The following is a 25517-nucleotide window of genomic DNA, read 5'->3' as shown; positions in this document are numbered from 1 at the left end:
CAAAGTAAGGAAGGTATTTCCAACAAAGTAAGGGAGGTATTTCCAACAAAGTAAGGAAGGTATTTCCAACAAAGTAAGGGAGGTATTTCCAACAAAGTAAGGGAGGTATTTCCAACAAAGTAAGGGAGGTATTTCCAACAAAGTAAGGAAGGTATTTCCAACAAAGTAAGGGAGGTATTTCCAACAAAGTAAGGAAGGTATTTCCAACAAAGTAAGGAAGGTATTTCCAACAAAGTAAGGGAGGTATTTCCAACAAAGTAAGGAAGGTATTTCCCACATTTAACGCACCGAAGCACACAAAAGACAAAGAAAAGCCCCAAACTTACCTACGAGGATCCAGCTGCATCAACACTTTGTGTCCTTTTCTTCTTTGAATGCCAGCAGCTCCACTTCCACTCAAACCTCTGGGATATTTCAAAATAAAAGCTCATCAGCAAACAATAGGCAGCAAAAGGTCAAGTTGGCAAAAAACGGCAACTTGCTCTACTTGAGTTGTCATCGAAGAAGACTTTTATTTGTCTGCTGAGTTGATGATGTACTTAGGAGTGCGTGGTCTCTATGTACTTTAGAGTAGTCACTGTTCAATCTCCAGGGTGTTGCCATACTAGTTTTTCTCCTACGATACCAAATCAACATTGGAGCCTTGAGTATGGGCTGATACTGATATGGATCCAATGCGATATCAGCACAAATCATACACTTTATTTTGTATTGTTGAATTTTAGAAAAAGGTTGTTGAAGTAAAAATAGTCAAGTAGAAAAGATTGGTAGCTATGAAAAGCAACAACCTGTTTATCATTAAGCGGGGTGGTAATTGTGTTTCTGGCAACACCTGGATGGCGGCGACCATGATTGATGAAGTTAAGATTAGGATGCAGGAGATGGAAGGATGCGGACACATTTGTTACTGGATACTTTCTAATAGGAGACTCATTAGCAACATGAAGTGTCTTTGGAGGAGGACAAGCAAACTTCTTATTGAACATTTACACACTTATTCATCTCACAATTATTTACACACTTATTCATCTCACAATTATTTACACACTTATTCATCTCACAATTATTTACACACTTATTCATGTCACAATTATTTACACACTTATTCATCTCACAATTATTTACACACTTATTCATGTCACAATTATTTACACACTTATTCATCTCACAATTATTTACACACTTATTCATGTCACAATTATTTACACACTTATTCATCTCACAATTATTTACACACTTATTCATCTCACAATTATTTACACACTTATTCATCTCACAATTATTTACACACTTATTCATCTCAAAATTATTTACACACTTATTCATGTCACAATTATTTACACACTTATTCATGTCACAATCATTTACACACTTATTCATGTCACAATTATTTACACACTTATTCATGTCACAATTATTTACACACTTATTCATCTCACAATTATTTACACACTTATTCATCTCACAATTATTTACACACTTATTCATCTCACAATTATTTACACACTTATTCATCTCAAAATTATTTACACACTTATTCATGTCACAATTATTTACACACTTATTCATGTCACAATTATTTACACACTTATTCATGTCACAATTATTTACACACTTATTCATGTCACAATTATTTACACACTTATTCATGTCACAATTATTTACACACTTATTCATCTCACAATTATTTACACACTTATTCATGTCACAATTATTTACACACTTATTCATGTCACAATTATTTACACACGTATTCATCTCAAAATTATTTACACACTTATTCATGTCACAATTATTTACACACTTATTCATGTCACAATTATTTACACACTTATTCATGTCACAATTATTTACACACTTATTCATCTCAAAATTATTTACACACTTATTCATCTCAAAATTATTTACACACTTATTCATCTCACAATTATTTACACACTTATTCATCTCAAAATTATTTACACACTTATTCATGTCACAATTATTTACACACTTATTCATGTCACAATTATTTACACACTTATTCATGTCACAATTATTTACACACTTATTCATCTCACAATTATTTACACACGTATTCATCTCAAAATTATTTACACACTTATTCATCTCACAATTATTTACACACTTATTCATGTCACAATTATTTACACACTTATTCATCTCACAATTATTTACACACTTATTCATCTCAAAATTATTTACACACTTATTCATGTCACAATTATTTACACACTTATTCATGTCACAATTATTTACACACTTATTCATCTCAAAATTATTTACACACTTATTCATCTCACAATTATTTACACACGTATTCATCTCAAAATTATTTACACACTTATTCATCTCACAATTATTTACACACTTATTCATCTCAAAATTATTTACACACTTATTCATGTCACAATTATTTACACACTTATTCATGTCACAATTATTTACACACTTATTCATCTCACAATTATTTACACACTTATTCATGTCACAATTATTTACACACTTATTCATCTCACAATTATTTACACACTTATTCATCTCAAAATTATTTACACACTTATTCATCTCACAATTATTTACACACTTATTCATCTCAAAATTATTTACACACTTATTCATGTCACAATTATTTACACACTTATTCATGTCACAATTATTTACACACTTATTCATGTCACAATTATTTACACACTTATTCATCTCACAATTATTTACACACGTATTCATCTCAAAATTATTTACACACTTATTCATCTCACAATTATTTACACACTTATTCATCTCAAAATTATTTACACACTTATTCATGTCACAATTATTTACACACTTATTCATGTCACAATTATTTACACACTTATTCATGTCACAATTATTTACACACTTATTCATCTCACAATTATTTACACACTTATTCATGTCACAATCATTTATACACTTATTCATGTCACAATTATTTACACACTTATTCATGTCACAATTATTTACACACTTATTCATGTCACAATTATTTACACACTTATTCATCTCACAATTATTTACACACTTATTCATGTCACAATCATTTATACACTTATTCATGTCACAATTATTTACACACTTATTCATGTCACAATTATTTACACACTTATTCATGTCACAATTATTTACACACGTATTCATCTCACAATCATTTACAAACTTATTCATGTCACAATTATTTACACACTTATTCATCTCACAATTATTTACACACTTATTCATGTCACAATTATTTACACACTTATTCATGTCACAATTATTTACACACTTATTCATGTCACAATCATTTACACACTTATTCATGTCACAATTATTCATATAAAAATACCCAGGATGCCTTTATTGTTTACAACTTGACCTTGCAACAAGACTGTCAAGTTCAAGTTCAAGTACCAATGATTGTCACACACACACACACACACACACACACACACACACACACACACACACACACACACACACACACACACACACACACACACACAAAGTGTGGCCAAATGTGTCCTCTGCATTTGACCCATCACCCTTGTTCACGCCCTGGGAGGTGAGGGGAGCAGTGAGCAGTGATTGAACCCCCAACTCCAAGCCTTGATGCTGAGTGCCAAGCAGGGAGGTCATGGCTCCCATTTTTATAGTCTTTGGTATGACTCGGCCGGGGTTTGAACTCACGACCTACTGATCTCAGGGCGGACACTCTGACCACTAGACCACTGAGTAGGTTGACTCTAAGGTTGACCTTGCAACAAGACCGTGACTCTAGGCATGAAGCTAAAGTACAAACCCCGTTTCCATATGAGTTGGGAAATTGTGTTAGATGTAAATATAAACAGAATACAATGATTTGCAAATCCTTTTCAAGCCATATTCAGTTGAATATGCTACAAAGACAACATATTTCATGTTCAAACTCATAAACGTTTTTGTTTTGCAAATAATCATTAACTTTAGAATTTGATGCCAGCAACACGTGCCAAAGAAGTTGGGAAAGGTGGCAATAAATACTGATAAAGTTGAGGAATGCTCATCAAACACTTATTTGGAACATCCCACAGGTGTGCAGGCTAATTGGGAACAGGTGGGTGCCATGATTGGCTATAAAAACAGCTTCCCAAAAAATGCTCAGTCTTTCACAAGAAAGGATGGGGCGAGGTACACCCCTTTGTCCACAACTGTGTGAGCAAATAGTCAAACAGTTTAAGAACAACCTTTCTCAAAGTGACATTGCAAGAAATTTAGGGATTTCAACATCTACGCTCCATAATATCATCAAAAGGTTCAGAGAATCTGGAGAAATCACTCCACATAAGCGGCATGGCCGGAAACCAACATTGAATGACCGTGACCTTCCATCCCTCAGACGGCACTGTATCAAAAACCTACATCAATCTCTAAAGGATATCACCACATGGGCTCAGAAACACTCCAGAAAACCACTGTCACTAAATACAGTTGGTCGCTACATCTGTAAGTGCAAGTTAAAGCTCTACTATGCAAAGCCAAAGCCATTTATCAACAACATCCAGAAACACCACCAACTTCTCTGGGCCCGAGATCATCTAAGATGGACTGATGCAAAGTGGAAAAGTGTTCTGTGGTCTGACGAGTCCACATTTCAAATTGTTTTTGGAAATATTCGACATGGTGTCATCCGGACCAAAGGGGAAGCGAACCATCCAGACTGTTATTGACGCAAAGTGTAAAAGCCAGCATGTGTGATGGTATGGGGGTGTATTAGTGCCCAAGGCATGGGTAACTTACACATCTGTGAAGACACCATTAATGCTGAAAGGTACATACAGCTTTTGGAACAACATATGCTGCCATCTAGGCGCCGTCTTTTTCATGGACGCCCCTGCTTATTTCAGCAAGACAATGCCAAGCCACATTCAGCACGTGTTACAACAGCGTGGCTTCGTAAAAAATGAGTGTGGGTACTTTCCTGGCCCGCCTGCAGTCCAGACCTGTCTCCCATGGAAAATGTGTGGCACATTATGAAGCGTAAAATAGTACAGCGGAGACCCCGGACTGTTGAAGGACTGAAGCTCTACATAAAACAAGAATGGTAAAGAATTCCACTTTCAAAGTTTCAACAAATAGTTTCCTCAGTTCCCAAACATTTATTGAGTGCTGTTAAAAGAAAAGGTGATGTAACACAGTGGTGAACATGCCCTTTCCCAACTACTTTGGCACGTGTTGCAGCCATGAAATTCTAAGTTAATTATTATTTGCAAAAAAAAAAAATAAAGTTTATGAGTTTGAACATCAAATATGTTGTCTTTGTAGCATATTCAACTGAATATGGCTTGAAAAGGATTTGCAAATCATTGTATTCTGTTTATATTTACATCTAACACAATTTCCCAACTCTTATGGAAACAGGGTCTGTAAGAAAGTGGCTTCAGAAGAACTCTGGGAGCCTTCTTGAATGACCCAGTCGGAGCCCTGACCTAACCCCATTGAGCATCACTGGAGAGAGCTGAGTTTGGCTGTCCACCAACGTTGACCTTCCAGCAGAAACCCAAATCCAGGTGAGAAAAAGGTGTGGCATCCTTCCCAAGAAGACTGAACAGGTGCAAATACTCCAAAGTCAGCAAAGGTCTGAATGCTTCTCTTCTACTTTTAAAGAAGACAATTGTTTCTGTCAAGATGGAGTCCCGAGTGTGCAAGAATGAGAAAGAAAATGAACTTTTTACATCTGCTCAGTGGTCTAGTGGTTAGAGTGTCTGCCCTGAGATCAGTAGGTCGTGAGTTCAAACCCCGGCCGAGTCATACCAAAGACTATAAAAATGGGAGCCATGACCTCCCTGCTTGGCCCTCAGCAACAAGACTTGGAATTGGGGGTTCAATCACCAACAATGATTCCCGGGCGTGGCACCACTGCTGCTCACTGCTCCCCTCACCTCCCAGGGGGTGAACGAGGGTGATGGTCAAATGCAGAGAATAATTTTGTACACATAAGGTGTGTGTGTGACAATCATTGCTACTTTAACTTGAACTCAGCAAATGGCTCAAATGAAAGAAAAGTGACAAAATGAAAAAGTTTCCACGACCGCTTTCATTTCTTCCAGCTTGCTGCATGACAACAAACGATCAACGAAAACTGCTTTATTGTTGCAATCATTTTGACAATCAGGCCAAAAACTGCATTCGAACAAACTCAATCTTTATAGAGCAAAGCTTTAAATTAGGGCTGTCCAAACTTTTTCCACTGAAAAGTATATTTGATATTTTTCATTTTCAGAATCCAAACAATATTTCATGTAAGACTTGGAACTTGTTGGAGGTCCCGGGGAGCAAAAAGTGTCAAAGTGTTCAATAAGGTCAAATACGTGCTAATATTTCTTTACCGCCAACCTTTAATAGCACACAACAACTTCTCAGCTAGCAGTTGACAAACAACATTTTTGTTAGGTTTCATGTCTTTTCCACAAACAAAACACTCTTAGATGGAAAAACATTTCCTGAAAAAAAAAAAAAATTAATAATTTGATGTGAAGTAATTTCAGCCCGAATACTGTAGGTCAATAATTTATCAACTTTACATTTTCTTGACCTGTAGGATATCTAAAAGGCCCCCACTCAATAAAGTAAGAATAAGATAATATATCAATATATGTGATCAAAAAGTATATTCAATCTCTACATCAACTTCTGATGTGGCAATTTGAAGTTTTGTTTTTTTATCATTCATACCCTCAAGGAAAAGCTTTTTATTTAAATGGCAAACACGGCACAAAGTCAAGTAGTTGCTGTGAAGTCATTGAACACATCATTCACAGCAACATTGAACACATCATTCACAGCAACATTGAACACATCATTCACAGCAACATTGAACACATCATTCACAGCAACATTGAACACATCATTCACAGCAACATTGAACACATCATTCACAGCAACATTGAACACATCATTCACAGCAACATTGAACACATCATTCCCAGCAACATTGAACACATCATTCACAGCAACATTGAACACATCATTCACAGCAACATTGAACACATCATTCACAGCAACATTGAACACATCATTCACAGCAACATTGAACACATCATTCACAGCAACATTGAACACATCATTCACAGCAACATTGAACACATCATTCACAGCAACATTGAACACATCATTCACAGCAACATTGAACACATCATTCCCAGCAACATTGAACACATCATTCACAGCAACATTGAACACATCATTCACAGCAACATTGAACACATCAATCACGGCAACATTGAACACATCATTCACGGCAACATTGAACACATCATTCACGGCAACATTGAACACATCATTCACGGCAACATTGAACACATCATTCACGGCAACATTGAACACATCATTCACGGCAACATTGAACACATCATTCACGGCAACATTGAACACATCATTCACGGCAACATTGAACACATCATTCACGGCAACATTGAACACATCATTCACGGCAACATTGAACACATCATTCACGGCAACATTGAACACATCATTCACGGCAACATTGAACACATCATTCACGGCAACATTGAACACATCATTCACGGCAACATTGAACACATCATTCACAGCAACATTGAACACATCAATCACAGCAACATTGAACACATCATTCACAGCAACATTGAACACATCATTCACAGCAACATTGAACACATCATTCACAGCAACATTGAACACATCATTCACAGCAACATTGAACACATCATTCACAGCAACATTGAACACATCAATCACAGCAACATTGAACACATCAATCACAGCAACATTGAACACATCAATCACAGCAACATTGAACACATCATTCACAGCAACATTGAACACATCATTCACAGCAACATTGAACACATCATTCACAGCAACATTGAACACATCATTCACAGCAACATTGAACACATCATTCACAGCAACATTGAACACATCATTCACAGCAACATTGAACACATCATTCACAGCAACATTGAACACATCATTCACAGCAACATTGAACACATCATTCACGGCAACATTGAACACATCATTCACGGCAACATTGAACACATCATTCACGGCAACATTGAACACATCATTCACGGCAACATTGAACACATCATTCACGGCAACATTGAACACATCATTCACAGCAACATTGAACACATCATTCACGGCAACATTGAACACATCATTCACAGCAACATTGAACACATCATTCACAGCAACATTGAACACATCATTCACGGCAACATTGAACACATCATTCACGGCAACATTGAACACATCATTCACGGCAACATTGAACACATCATTCACAGCAACATTGAACACATCATTCACAGCAACATTGAACACATCATTCACAGCAACATTGAACACATCATTCACAGCAACATTGAACACATCATTCCCAGCAACATTGAACACATCATTCACAGCAACATTGAACACATCATTCACAGCAACATTGAACACATCATTCACAGCAACATTGAACACATCATTCACGGCAACATTGAACACATCATTCACGGCAACATTGAACACATCATTCACGGCAACATTGAACACATCATTCACGGCAACATTGAACACATCATTCACGGCAACATTGAACACATCATTCACAGCAACATTGAACACATCATTCACGGCAACATTGAACACATCATTCACAGCAACATTGAACACATCATTCACAGCAACATTGAACACATCATTCACGGCAACATTGAACACATCATTCACGGCAACATTGAACACATCATTCACGGCAACATTGAACACATCATTCACAGCAACATTGAACACATCATTCACAGCAACATTGAACACATCATTCACAGCAACATTGAACACATCATTCCCAGCAACATTGAACACATCATTCACGGCAACATTGAACACATCATTCACGGCAACATTGAACACATCATTCACGGCAACATTGAACACATCATTCACAGCAACATTGAACACATCATTCACAGCAACATTGAACACATCATTCACAGCAACATTGAACACATCATTCACAGCAACATTGAACACATCATTCACAGCAACATTGAACACATCATTCCCAGCAACATTGAACACATCATTCACAGCAACATTGAACACATCATTCACAGCAACCTCAGTGTCAATATTGCAACACTTTCTCCTTACACCACACCTCTTTTCTTGCACTTTTCATGCTTTCTTTTTTGATTGATTGATTGATTGATTGATTGATTGATTGATTGATCGCAGCCCATAAAAAAAAAAACTTCAAACAGCCAATGACAGCCAGTGACTTTAGGAAATGAAGAACTAGAGCTGACAAGCAGGAAGTTGCTAGAAGTTGGTGAAGGTGCTATGTTTAAAGGGACTTTAGGAAATGAAGAACTGGAGCTGGCAGGCAGGAAGTTGCTAGAAGTTGGTGAAGGTGCTATGTTTAAAGGGACTTTAGGAAATGAAGAACTGGAGCTGGCATGCAGGAAGTTGCTGAGTGACTACAAGGAAGAAGATGTCCTCAGGCATGAGGGGGGTCTTCCTCCAGAAGTGGGCTGTACTTCTCAGCATCCTGGCTCTGAGAGAAAAGAAGAGCCATCAGGACATGTGAGTGACAGCTCACTGGCTAGCTCACTGGCTAGCTCACTGGCTATCTCTTACCTTCATGGGCTGGTTGTTGCGCTTGAGAGCCTTGATGGACAACACACAGCAGCTTATGGTCAGGCAGAGCTCCAGGACAGCCAGCACTATCAGGACCCCGTGGATGCCTCTCACCAGCATCTGATCAACGCCAACGCCAACGCCAACGCCATCGTGCAAGTCAATGCAGTCGGACTCATCATCATCATCATCATCATCATTTTTGTTCATCATGATAAGCAGTCTAACTCATCATCATCATCATCATCATCATTCCTACTCATGATAAGCATTGTTAATCATCCATCCATCCATTTTCTACCACTTATTCCCTTTGGGGTTGCTGGAGCCTATCTCAGCTACAATCGGGTAGAGGGCGGGGTACTCCCTGGACAAGTCACCACCTCTCACAATCATTGATGGAGTTCTCTTGGCTGACCAGCACAAAGCAAATAGTTTTCATGCTGTCATTGCTTGTGCAACGGCGCCCTCTTTTGCAGCAGTTCACTCAGTGCAGGTGCTGCAGTGTCCTTCCATTTAGTTTTTGAATCGTCCATAGCGTTTCTACTTGTCCAGATTCTTCATTCGTCACTCACAGGCAAGATTTCTAAGTTTTACAAGGCAACTAAAACAATTTTACATACTGAAGCAGGGGAAGGGAACCTGTGGCTCTTTTGATGACTGCATGTGGCTCTCAGATCAATCTTAGTTGACATTGCTTAACACCATAAGTCATGAATAATTCTGCTGGTAATCACGATGTCAAAAATAACGTTCAAAATATAAAACATTCTCATGTATTTGAATCCATCCAACTGTTTTCTACCGCACCTGTTCAAGAAATAACGATGTTATTAAAAATAATTTAGAGACTTATTATACTCTAAAAATGTTGGTTTTACTTAAAAAATGCAGGCTTTAGGCAGTGTTAAAAAATATGATGTGGCTCTCACGGAAATACATTTGAAAATATTTGGCTTTCATGGCTCTCTCTGCCAAAAAGGTTCCTGACTGCTGTACTAAATATGTCACGTGTGCACGTATATTTCTACTTGCTATTATAATGTAATCAAGCTAGCGTTGATAGCATTAGCCACTATGCTAACACCTTTACGAGTGTCTGTTAGTACTGTGGCATTCTTTTTGTATTGTCTCACTTTCACAAACTCCTCTGTTAATTCAGCAGAAGGTCAGCGTGGACTTTTTGAGTCTGCTTAGCTGATTGGGGAGTTAGCTTGCAAAGCTAGGGGGTCCCTGACCATGACTTCTGTTTTGTTTCATCAGCCGTTTTACTGCCTTGTTACACACAGACACCGTTTGGAAGCAATGAAGGTATGTAAATCAACATTTACAAAATATTTTTGTGTAAATAAGTCATTTCCCACCATAGATAATAAATGGAAACTTCTTTTTTTCTTGGTAAAATAAAGTGGGTGCAGCTTCTATAAATGAGAAAGGTGAATCAGTCCAGGGTAACCGTAAGTAACAAACTCTTTCAAAAATGGATACATCATTTTTGTGTAGTACACAGCAGCATAAAACTGAACTAGGGCCCTCAGCAACATTTTATTTGGGGGGTGGCCCCCCCATTAAAAAAAATGTTTACACTTTTTGACAATTCTTTTTCAGTCAAACTTGAATTTATTTGACACATGTTTTGTACTAAAACAAACTCATGGAAAATAAATAGATTAATAATAATTTTTCTGGAGTGCAAAATAATGAAAGTAACTTTGCCAAAACCTTAATTGCAAAGTTCTGACCAGGGATCGGAGCCCAAAATGTTCCATTACTCTCATCAGTGACAGAGCAGGAAGGGGCTAGGAATATTGTTGGTGTAATGCCGCCTGTCATTCATGATTTGACATTTGAAATGCACATCTTCACACAAAACGGGGCCCCCACCGATGGCAAGTCCCTAGTGACCCGGGAATGAGCCCAGAATTCCTCTTTTGGGGCCTCTCTTAAGGACGTCTCATAACTTTCTTCTTTTGACCAAAAGTCTTTGCCTTTGTTTTGGTACATCGAGGCGTCCTACATTCTACACTTGCATGAAAGTTCCAAATGTTCACTTGGGCCTAGAAGAGTTTTGACTCGGCACCAGATAATGAACATAACATGTCCTTGTTTTTTGAAAGGAAAGACTTTGGACTTCAGAGGTGATGTGGAAGAAATGCAGCCAAACTCACCACAAATAGATATTTCCCCTCCAAGCATCGCTCCTTCATTAGCTCATCACTGGGGCTCAAGGTGGACTTGGGGGTGGGTCTTCTCCCCCAGTCATACTGGTCCTGGTCAGGGTCACACCAGCGCCACAAGTTGATGTTTGCCACGTTGAGGCTGTAGAGTACGATGGCAGTGATGGCAAAGGCCGTGCCCAGCATGTTCAACATCACGTTGACAGTCACCTGCCAATCAAATGACAAATAATTAGCATGAAGAACAACACACTTCTACATTACTTAGGGATGTATATTCATCATCAATAATACTATTGCTGTTTCATCCATCTGTACTCTCATAATGTTCTCTATCATTTCTCTGCTTTTATTTTATTCACTAACTGCTTCTTTGATATCACTTTTGTTATCAGAATTCTACATATCCTATTTCTTGTTGTTGTCTCTCTATCTTATCCCCCCCCTCTGTCTCCCTTTTTTCCCCTCCCTCCATCCCAGCCGTGCTAAATAATAATATAAATGCATTTAATAAAGTCTAATACAAATAAGACCACAATTAGTGTTGGGCGATATTGTTTAATATCTCTGGATTTTTAGGCCATATCGCAAAACAAGATATATATCTGAGTATTTTGCCTTAGCCTTGAATGAACACATATAATGACAGCAGTATGAGGATTCTACGTGTCTACATTCAAACATTCTTCTTCATTCTGCATTCATATATGCAACTTTTCAACTTTCATGCAGAGGGAAATCACGACTAAGTCAATTGACCAAAAGTGTATTTATTAAGCACAGTTATTAGCAGGTGACTTTTCTAATGATGCCACATATTAGCAGTAATGCTACTTTTGGTAGCAACGCTTGTGCCCCAGTCTGTTCAACATCTTCCCGCTTGAAGCCGAACCACCTCATTCGCACCTTCTTTCTCAGGTGGGGCGCGAGGAACGGGAGGAAATTTCACTTCATATATATATATATTTTTTTATTATATTCTTAGATTTTTTTTTTTACTATGCTTTCATTTTCTATACACACTGTGAATCACTTTGTGATTCCCTCTGTGAAATCCGCTATATAAATAAATGTAAATTACTTATTTTTCCTGTAGGCTTTAAATTTCTAGGTAGGAACGAAAGTTTGACAGACATAGCAACAGTAACTAATGGGGGCGGGGCTAAGCGGAACAAACCTTCGTGCGGACGGGTAGCAGGCTAATGTGGGGACCACAATTACACAAAATGGATACATTTGTGACCCGCACCTCAAAGGTCGTCGAGCCAGAGCCATCGCCTGCAGAGAAACAAAAATCTTGACGGGCCTAATCAACCAAAAAGCCAACCGAAAATAAAATATGATGAAGGGTATCTTGCTCTTGGATTCACGGCAGCGGTGGTGGGGGCAGAGGAGAGAACCCTGAGTGTTGTGTGTCGGACAGCATGAGACCCAACAGATTAAAGAGACACCTGGAGACCACACACCCCAATCATGTCAATAAGCCACTGGATTTCTTTCAAAGAAAACTGTCAGAGTACTGTCAACAGGAGAAGCGCACGGTAAAAGCTGCAACAGTAAACAGTATCGCTCAAATGGCTTCATATAGACTTGCATAGAGAACTGCACAATGCAAAAAAGCACAGCCAAGTGCTGAGCAGCTCATTCTCCCCGCTGCAATAGACATGGTGTCAGTCATGCTTGACGAGACAAGCGCAGTAAAATTAAAAGCTGTCCCGCTGTCAAACGACATAGTTGCAAGACGTATATGCGACATTGCAAGTGATCTTGAGGAATAACTCGTAGACAAATTAAAAGAAAGTTGTTTTGCTTTACAAGTGGACCAAGCTACTGACAGCAATAAAGACTGCCTGTTCATCGCATACGTCCGCTTTGTGAATGGCGAGTCACTGTACGAGGATTTGTAAATGCATTGCTCATCCTTTTTTTTTGCAAAGATTGCAAAGTGGCTCTTTCATTTGATTTATTATTGAACTTGATGCCAGTTATAACACTTTTTAGTAAGTAGCTGCACTGCTATAATTCCTATTATGCAGCTCATTTTTTATTTGACAGTTATTGAAATATCTTGTGTGACATCATGCACAAAAGTGCACATTATTTCTTTGAAACTATTGTAGTGGTGTTCTGTACAAAAGGTGCACTTTAATTTAGTGTTGTTTTGATATGTCATTTTGCAGAGGGGTGAGTGCATCTGCCTCACAATACGAAGGTCCTGCAGTCCTGGGTTCAAATCCAGGCTCGGGATCTTTCTGTGCGGAGTTTGCATGTTCTCCCCGTGAATGCGTGGGTTCCCTCCGGGTACTCCGGCTACCTCCCACCTCCAAAGACATGCACCTGGGGATAGGCCCCTCCCACCTCCAAAGACATGCACCTGGGGTATAGGTTGATTGGCAACACTAAATTGGCCCTAGTGTGTGAATGTGAGTGTGAATGTTGTCTGTCTATCTGTGTTGACCCTGTGATGAGGTGGCGACTTGTCCAGGGTGTACCCCGCCTTCCGCCCGATTGTAGCTGAGATAGGCGCCATGGATATATATATATCTTTGTGACATCATGCACAAAAGTGCTCTCATAGCTTGTTTTAAAAACAGGCCAGGGCAATTCTTTTGCCTCTGAGGCCAAATTTAGAGAAAAGAATGTGTCTGGGGGCCGGTATATCTATTTTCAGGAACACTAATACAAAACTGCACAATAATGTCTGATTGAATACTGAAAACTTTGTGACAGACCGTCTTAAAAAAACAATGGAATTTTACAATTTGTTATCGAATGAGACACCTAGAATGTACATGAAAATAAAGAATGTTGGATTTACACAATTAAGTATGAAGCTAAACACTGAATATTGTCAACATATGAACGTCACACCCCCTCTCCATTCACATAGTTTACAATTAAGCGAAATGCAACAAAAATGCAACAAACAACGAAATAAGAACGCGAAGTGTAAAAAAACAACTCAGCTACAATGTGATATACATAGTCATCATTGTCACCCACGTCCCACTGGGTGGGAGTTTTTCCTTGCCCTTATGGATGTCGTAGTGGTTTGTGCAGCCCTTTGAGACACTCGTGATTTAGGGCTATTTAAGTAAACATTGATTGATATATGTGATACATCACTAAGCTTTACAACTTTGTTGTAATCTGTCCCTGACACCCGCATGTCAGGCTGGCCTCAGTGGAAACACTCCCCACCCACAGCGCTTGGTGCCTGGTCTCAGCTGCTGTGACCTAGTAACTCCTTACATCACCACATTAACTTTAATAGCATTTATTTATTTACATCACCACATTAACTTTAATAGCATTTATTTATTTACATCACCACATTAACTTTAATAGCATTTATTTATTTACATCACCACATTAACTTTAATAGCATTTATTTACATCACCACATTAACTTTAATAGCATTTATTTACATCACCACATTAACTTTAATAGCATTTATTTATTTACATCACCACATTAACTTTAATAGCATTTATTTATTTACGTCACCACATTAACTTTAATAGCATTTATTTATTTACATCACCACATTAACTTTAATAGCATTTATTTATTTACATCACCACATTAACTTTAATAGCATTTATTTATTTACATCACCACATTAACTTTAATAGCATTTATTTATTTACATCACCACATTAACTTTAATAGCATTTATTTATTTACATCACCACATTAACTTTAATAGCATTTATTTATTTACGTCACCACATTAACTTTAATAGCATTTATTTATTTACATCACCACATTAACTTTAATAGCATTTATTTATTTACATCACCACATTAACTTTAATAGCATTTATTTATTTACATCACCACATTAACTTTAATAGCATTTATTTATTTACATCACTACATTAACTTTAATAGCATTTATTTATTTACATCACCACATTAACTTTAATAGCATTTATTTATTTACATCACCACATTAACTTTAATAGCATTTATTTATTTACATCACCACATTAACTTTAATAGCATTTATTTATTTACATCACCACATTAACTTTAATAGCATTTATTTATTTACATCACCACATTAACTTTAATAGCATTTATTTATTTACATCACCACATTAACTTTAATAGCATTTATTTATTTACATCACCACATTAACTTTAATAGCATTTATTTATTTACATCACCACATTAACTTTAATAGCATTTATTTATTTACATCACCACATTAACTTTAATAGCATTTATTTATTTACATCACCACATTAACTTTAATAGCATTTATTTATTTACATCACCACATTAACTTTAATAGCATTTATTTATTTACATCACCACATTAACTTTAATAGCATTTATTTATTTACATCACCACATTAACTTTAATAGCATTTATTTATTTACATCACCACATTAACTTTAATAGCATTTATTTATTTACATCACCACATTAACTTTAATAGCATTTATTTATTTACATCACCACATTAACTTTAATAGCATTTATTTATTTACATCACCACATTAACTTTAATAGCATTTATTTATTTACATCACCACATTAACTTTAATAGCATTTATTTATTTACATCACCACATTAACTTTAATAGCATTTATTTATTTACATCACCACATTAACTTTAATAGCATGCAAAAGCACAGATTCCAAGCATTGAAATACTTAGTACGGTTGAAGACTTACAGTCATTAGAAAAGATGAGTGCACATCATAATTTCCATTTTAAAAAATCTAAAAAATGATTTGGGAATGTGCGGCGGGCCAGTTTGAAGAGCTTAATGGGCCACATTTGGCCCCCGGGCCTTAATTTGTTTTAAAATGTCTGTGACAATCTTGCACTTTCTGTTTGTGTCGCTGCTTATTAACTCTTTCATCAATACACTTTTGCCAAATAGCCTTAGTGGTGAATTCCCTCTCTGCATGAAAGTGTAAAAGTAGCACATATGAATGCAGAATGAAGCAGAAAGTTAGAATGTGGACACCTAGAGTCATCATTCTGCTGTCATTGTAAGCATCAAGGACTTTTTGAGATGATAGTCACCGCATAAAGAACATGGAAATGTCATTTTCTCCCGGGAGTTCAATCTTCACACAGCTGTGTAAAGATCGGCTTGGCTTGGATTAGCAAATATTTGATGGCATTATCGAGATCGGGACGAGTCTAGGAGGAGGAGTGGCTTTTGGCAAATAAGATGTTTTCATGAAATACACTCGAACATTAGATATTACAATCATTTGCTGACACAAAATCTACAATGTAGATGTTTTCTTCAGAAAGTTGACCTACATTGGACTGCATAGAGCATCAAAATGTATGCGTGGCGCAGTGGGAGAGTGGCCGTGTGCAACCCGAGGGTCCCTGGTTCAAATCCCACCTAGTACCAACCTCGTCACGTCCGTTGTGTCCTGAGCAAGACACTTCACCCTTGCTCCTGATGGGTGCTGGTTAGCTCCCTCCATCAGTGTGTGAATGTGTGTGTGAATGTGGAAGTAGTGTCAAAGTGCTTTGAGTACCTTGAAGGTAGAAAAGTGCTATACAAGTACAACCCATTTATCATTTATTTATTTAAATGCCATTACAGTACATTCCGCACGATACGACGCCGCTAGTTTTGTCTACATTTGGAACCTCGCGGCTTATGGAACGTTGCGGCTAATTTATGGATATTACCATAATGTTTTGTGTTCACAATGTTTAATCAAGCCCAAGCAGAGGACGGAAACGGTGTGGTTTTGTTTCTGGTATAGTGCCATCTTTTAGAGGAGTTCGCTCACTGCAGATTCTAAAATGTACTTCCTGTTTTTCCTTAAACCGGAAGTAAAACTGTCCAAGGTGTTTCTGCTCGAAAGGATTTATCATTCATATTTCCAAGCAATGTTGTAAGTTTTACAATACAACTAATTAAACATTATAACAAAATAACTTATTTTAGATTCTGATTTACATTTCGACAGTCACATCAAATCAGTAACAAAATCGGTCTACTATCACCTCAAAAACGTAACAAGACTTAGAGGGCTCATGTCAGCTCAAGACTTAGAAAAACTTGTACATGCCTTTATTACCGGTAAGCTAGACTATTGTAATGGTCTCCTTGCAGGTCTTCCCAAAAAAACTGTCAGGCAGCTCCAGCTTGTTCACAACGCTGCTGCTAGAGTTCCAACAAAGACCAAAACATTACAGCAATTCTTCAGTCCTTACATTGGCTTCCTGTACATCAGAGACTTGACTTCCAAATCCTCCTGCTCACATATAAATGACCAGATGGTTTAGGGCCCAAGCACATGACTGATATGCTCCCACTATATAAGCCCTCTAGATCACTAAGATCTTCTGAGACCGATCTGTTAGCTCTTCCCAGAGTCAAGTCAAAGCCAGGGAGAGCATCATTCAGTCACTAGGCAACAAATAACTGGACTAAACTTCCTGAAGATGTCAGACTTTCCCCAACTCTAACTACTTTTAAAACTAGACTGAAAACGGTTATGTTCCTCTTAGCTTTCAGCTAAATCTTTTAAACTTTTAAACTGTTTTTATTTTTATTGCCTGCATTTTAATTTAGCTTTTATTTTCTTTCATTTCACTTTGTTGTCTGTGAAGCACTTTGAGTCTGCTTTGTGTATGAAAAGTGCGATACAAATAAAGTTGCCTTGCCTTGCCTAAAACAATTTGTACTTACTGTAGGAGTGTTTTCATGTGTATTTTGTCATGTTATCATAATGTAATGAAGCTAGCGACCTTATTAGCATTAGCTAATATGCTAACACATCTACGAGTGTCTGTGTTAGTATTATCAACTTACAATAACATTCTTTTTGTATTGTTTCACTTTCACAAATTCCCGAGTAAATTCCCCAAGACGTCAGCGTGGAGATATTGAGTGTGTTTGGCTGATTGGAGAGCTAGCTTGCGCAGCGAGTGGCTCCATAACTTGTGTTTTGTTTCATCAGCCGTTTTACTGCCGTGTTAGAGACACTGTTTGGAAACAATTAAGGTGTGTAAATAAACATGTAAGTAACTCCTTCAACAATGTTAAAACTTCGACTTGTAGTACAGTGTGGCTAAAATATGGGAAAATATGTTTTTCTTCTAATATTGAGTGGGTGTGGCTCGTATCCAGGTATGGTCTGGGAAATGCGGTAATAAAGACTTCCTGATTGTGAGGAGGCCACTCACCAGACATGGACTCGGGTACTTCTCGGACAAAATGCAGACGATGCCGAATAAGATGAACTAGAAAAGAAGATGATTTGAAGACTTCATAGGTGAGGTGGGAGGTAAATCATGTTGCAGCTGGAATTGAAAACAAGGGGCTTACCAATCCTCCCAGCCACTCAGGGAATGCAGTTTCCTCCATCTGCCACCAGGAGGCAGGTCCCGTGCACAGGAGGATGGTTCCCAGGCCGATGTGGAGCAAGCCCACCATTATATGAAGCGCCTAGGCAGGGCAGACTTGGATTGGCATGGTGCTGACATTGTTGAGCAGTGACATCTCACCCCGAGTGTGGACTGGGACGTCCCCATGGCCGCCCTGAGGTGCTGGGACACTGAGCAGCAGAAGGGGCTGTAGCACAGCCCGCACAGGATCTGGCAGAGTGGAGGCCAACGACTCTTGGGGTCGGAGGTCAGCGTCATGACGGTGACCCCATCAGATCGTGTCATGGTCAAAGACATCCTGCCTGTGAGCAAAACATTGATATACTTTACTTCTGTGGATGTTATTCTAGTACTAAGCAACACATTGTTGATCCAAAAGTAAGTTGTCATTATAAGTCCATTTTTTTTTCAACTGGACTTTAGTTCCATGACTGGGACTGATGTTTTCTTAATGGTGGACGCTTGGATCCGTCATTCCCAGGGCAGTAGATATCAGTATCTGATTTGAATGAGAGCCAATAGTCGTTTTTGTTGTTATTTTGCACAATGACTACTTTGCCAACAATCCTATGTAATAAAAGGGAATCATTTTATTAGGTTGATGTTGTTCAATTGTCTCACATTGTTGTGATATATACATAAATAATTAAGATGGTTTATAGAAAAATATTGTTTGGTTTTCCTTAAACCCCAAAATGTTATTCAGATTACAATGACCAGTAAATTGAAGGAAAAATGACAAAATCAAGGCTATGTAGTTGTTTTGCACTAAGAACAAAAGAGAATAAGGAAATCCAGTTATTATTTTGCATGATGTTGCATATATATATATATGTATATATATATATATATATACACATCGTTTAAGAATACATTTGTTGGTACAAATGTTTTGGATAAAATATACATTTTTTTAATTGTAACTAGGATGAACAAAATAAAAAGCAAAATCATAGAGTATATTTCGTTATATTGCAATGTACGTAAAAAAGAGAAACATTTTGGATGCTGTTTGTACACACACACACACACACACACACACACACACACACACACACACACACACACACACTATATCATTTGAAGTACATTTTAATCTTACCTTTAAAAACTGTATTTTGCTATGTATTTTAGTACCTGGTTATTTAACTTTTATGTGCATATATTTTCTTTGAGCAGTGTTTTATTTTCACAGTTTCAAACACAGTGGTACTGTTCAAACTATGTGTAATATTACCGAAGCTAAAGATAATAAATACACGTGTTAAATATTGTAGCTGAGAGAGGCACCAGCGCCCCCCTTGACCCCAAAAGGGAATAAGCGGTAGAAAATAGAAGGATGGATGGTGTTAAATAAAACCTCTGGCTGGTTTTAATGAATATGTAGGCCTACTAGGCTACTGCATTTAATGTTGGGGATTATTGTGCTACTAGTAGAGCCAAGCTTTTTCTCAGGTGGTACTTGGGTGTAAAAAGTTTGAGAACCACTGCTGACTGGAACTTTTCAACAGATCATAAAATTGTCGACCTAAACGCAGTAATTAGACTACAGTGAACAATCCAACTGAGAAATAAAATACACATCACAACTAAAATCCTGTTAAAACACTGCATAGCCTACATACAAAATAAAATATACCACAGACAGAATTATTATTATTAAAATATAGATATTCTATGTGTGCTTCTTTATTTATTGTGATTAAACACATTAAATATTGAATATGTGCAAGTAAGAAGTATATAACACAATGTGTTATTTATTGTGATTAAACACATTAAATATTGAACATGTGCAAGTAAGAAGTATATAACACAATGTGTTATTTATTGTGATTAAATTAAACACATTAAATATTGAACATGTGCAAGTAAGAAGTATATAACACAATGTGTTATTTATTGTGATTAAATTAAACACATTAAATATTGAACATGTGCAAGTAAGAAGTATATAACACAATGTGTTATTTATTGTGATTAAATTAAACACATTAAATATTGAACATGTGCAAGTAAGAAGTATATAACACAATGTGTTATTTATTGTGATTAAATTAAACACATTAAATATTGAACATGTGCAAGTAAGAAGTATATAACACAATGTGTTATTTATTGTGATTAAATTAAACACATTAAATATTGAACATGTGCAAGTAAGAAGTATATAACAGTGTGCTCCGCACTGCCACCTCTGGCCATTACCGGTACTGTTTTTATTTTGAAGAGTGACGACTTCCTTAAACGTTTCAAATGTTTCTTTCCAAGATGATTTGTTGGACAACAACACATTTAAACTTCATAAAAGTAGACAGACGACAGCAACTCTTCAAAAATGTGGCGTGGTTGTAGACATTTCTACAGAGTCGTCTTCGTCGTCATTAAATGGCGTCCGTGAACAATAAAAGCTAACATCAAAGTACAAACTTACCTTTTACGATGAGTTCCTGCAGACTGAAATCGGTGGAAATGAAAAGAATTGAAGGCGAAAAGATGTTTGTTGCGTTTAGGAGACGAAGCGAGACTTTGCACTTCCGGTCAGAGCCGCCCCTTTTATGACGTCATCACACATGCATGGATGGATTGAGACTTGTATTAGTAGATTGCACACTAGTACACTACATATTAGTAGATTGCACACTAGTACACTACATATTAGTAGATTGCACACTAGTACACTACATATTAGTAGATTGCACACTAGTACACTACATATTAGTAGATTGCACACTAGTACACTACATATTAGTAGATTGCACACTAGTACACTACATATTAGTAGATTGCACACTAGTACACTACATATTAGTAGATTGCACACTAGTACACTACATATTAGTAGATTGCACACTAGTACACTACATATTAGTAGGTTGCACACTAGTACACTACATATTGAGACTTGTATTAGTAGATTGCACACTAGTACACTACATATTAGTAGATTGCACACTAGTACACTACATATTAGTAGATTGCACACTAGTACACTACATATTGAGACTTGTATTAGTAGATTGCACACTAGTACACTACATATTAGTAGATTGCACACTAGTACACTACATATTAGTAGATTGCACACTAGTACACTACATATTAGTAGATTGCACACTAGTACACTACATATTAGTAGATTGCACACTAGTACACTACATATTAGTAGATTGCACACTAGTACACTACATATTAGTAGGTTGCACACTAGTACACTACATATTGAGACTTGTATTAGTAGATTGCACACTAGTACACTACATATTAGTAGATTGCACACTAGTACACTACATATTAGTAGATTGCACACTAGTACACTACATATTGAGACTTGTATTAGTAGATTGCACACTAGTACACTACATATTAGTAGATTGCACACTAGTACACTACATATTAGTAGATTGCACACTAGTACACTACATATTAGTAGATTGCACACTAGTACACTACATATTAGTAGATTGCACACTAGTACACTACATATTAGTAGATTGCACACTAGTACACTACATATTAGTAGGTTGCACACTAGTACACTACATATTGAGACTTGTATTAGTAGATTGCACACTAGTACACTACATATTAGTAGATTGCACACTAGTACACTACATATTAGTAGATTGCACACTAGTACACTACATATTGAGACTTGTATTAGTAGATTGCACACTAGTACACTACATATTAGTAGATTGCACACTAGTACACTACATATTAGTAGATTGCACACTAGTACACTACATATTAGTAGATTGCACACTAGTACACTACATATTAGTAGATTGCACACTAGTACACTACATATTAGTAGATTGCACACTAGTACACTACATATTAGTAGGTTGCACACTAGTACACTACATATTAGTAGATTGCACACTAGTACACTACATATTAGTAGATTGCACACTAGTACACTACATATTAGTAGGTTGCACACTAGTACACTACATATTGAGACTTGTATTAGTAGATTGCACACTAGTACACTACATATTAGTAGATTGCACACTAGTACACTACATATTAGTAGATTGCACACTAGTACACTACATATTAGTAGGTTGCACACTAGTACACTACATATTAGTAGATTGCACACTAGTACACTACATATTGAGACTTGTATTAGTAGATTGCACACTAGTACACTACATATTAGTAGATTGCACACTAGTACACTACATATTAGTAGATTGCACACTAGTACACTACATATTAGTAGATTGCACACTAGTACACTACATATTAGTAGATTGCACACTAGTACACTACATATTAGTAGATTGCACACTAGTACACTACATATTAGTAGATTGCACACTAGTACACTACATATTAGTAGATTGCACACTAGTACACTACATATTAGTAGATTGCACACTAGTACACTACATATTAGTAGATTGCACACTAGTACACTACATATTAGTAGATTGCACACTAGTACACTACATATTAGTAGATTGCACACTAGTACACTACATATTAGTAGATTGCACACTAGTACACTACATATTAGTAGATTGCACACTAGTACACTACATATTAGTAGATTGCACACTAGTACACTACATATTAGTAGGTTGCACACTAGTACACTACATATTGAGACTTGTATTAGTAGATTGCACACTAGTACACTACATATTAGTAGATTGCACACTAGTACACTACATATTAGTAGATTGCACACTAGTACACTACATATTGAGACTTGTATTAGTAGATTGCACACTAGTACACTACATATTAGTAGATTGCACACTAGTACACTACATATTAGTAGATTGCACACTAGTACACTACATATTAGTAGATTGCACACTAGTACACTACATATTAGTAGATTGCACACTAGTACACTACATATTAGTAGATTGCACACTAGTACACTACATATTAGTAGATTGCACACTAGTACACTACATATTAGTAGGTTGCACACTAGTACACTACATATTGAGACTTGTATTAGTAGATTGCACACTAGTACACTACATATTAGTAGATTGCACACTAGTACACTACATATTAGTAGATTGCACACTAGTACACTACATATTGAGACTTGTATTAGTAGATTGCACACTAGTACACTACATATTAGTAGATTGCACACTAGTACACTACATATTAGTAGATTGCACACTAGTACACTACATATTAGTAGATTGCACACTAGTACACTACATATTAGTAGATTGCACACTAGTACACTACATATTAGTAGATTGCACACTAGTACACTACATATTAGTAGGTTGCACACTAGTACACTACATATTAGTAGATTGCACACTAGTACACTACATATTAGTAGATTGCACACTAGTACACTACATATTAGTAGGTTGCACACTAGTACACTACATATTGAGACTTGTATTAGTAGATTGCACACTAGTACACTACATATTAGTAGATTGCACACTAGTACACTACATATTAGTAGATTGCACACTAGTACACTACATATTAGTAGGTTGCACACTAGTACACTACATATTAGTAGATTGCACACTAGTACACTACATATTGAGACTTGTATTAGTAGATTGCACACTAGTACACTACATATTAGTAGATTGCACACTAGTACACTACATATTAGTAGATTGCACACTAGTACACTACATATTAGTAGATTGCACACTAGTACACTACATATTAGTAGATTGCACACTAGTACACTACATATTAGTAGATTGCACACTAGTACACTACATATTAGTAGATTGCACACTAGTACACTACATATTAGTAGATTGCACACTAGTACACTACATATTAGTAGGTTGCACACTAGTACACTACATATTAGTAGATTGCACACTAGTACACTACATATTAGTAGATTGCACACTAGTACACTACATATTAGTAGGTTGCACACTAGTACACTACATATTAGTAGATTGCACACTAGTACACTACATATTGAGACTTGTATTAGTAGATTGCACACTAGTACACTACATATTAGTAGATTGCACACTAGTACACTACATATTAGTAGATTGCACACTAGTACACTACATATTAGTAGATTGCACACTAGTACACTACATATTAGTAGATTGCACACTAGTACACTACATATTAGTAGATTGCACACTAGTACACTACATATTAGTAGATTGCACACTAGTACACTACATATTAGTAGATTGCACACTAGTACACTACATATTAGTAGGTTGCACACTAGTACACTACATATTAGTAGATTGCACACTAGTACACTACATATTGAGACTTGTATTAGTAGATTGCACACTAGTACACTACATATTAG

At 36.7% G+C, this 25517-nt stretch overlaps 1 protein-coding gene across 1 annotated transcript; it reads right to left on the bottom strand.

Moving 5' to 3' along the window:
• Positions 1 to 9037: 9037 nt before the first annotated feature.
• On the bottom strand, positions 9038 to 21802 carry LOC133562410 (uncharacterized). Its single transcript, XM_061916592.1, has 7 exons — positions 21648 to 21802; positions 19334 to 19515; positions 19155 to 19274; positions 19013 to 19069; positions 11820 to 12038; positions 9652 to 9771; positions 9038 to 9568 (listed from the first exon to the last, which is right to left on the bottom strand). Exons 2-7 carry the CDS (start codon positions 19508 to 19510, stop codon positions 9512 to 9514), a joined length of 750 nt encoding a protein of 249 aa, XP_061772576.1. The 5' UTR covers positions 19511 to 19515; positions 21648 to 21802; the 3' UTR covers positions 9038 to 9511.
• Between the last annotated feature and the right edge of the window lie 3715 nt (positions 21803 to 25517).

This window comes from Nerophis ophidion, linkage group LG11 (genome assembly GCF_033978795.1).
Source record: "Nerophis ophidion isolate RoL-2023_Sa linkage group LG11, RoL_Noph_v1.0, whole genome shotgun sequence".
NCBI classification, from domain to species: Eukaryota; Metazoa; Chordata; class Actinopteri; order Syngnathiformes; family Syngnathidae; genus Nerophis; species Nerophis ophidion.
Note: the sequence above shows the minus strand (reverse complement) of the source record. Positions and strands in the feature narration are given on the sequence as shown.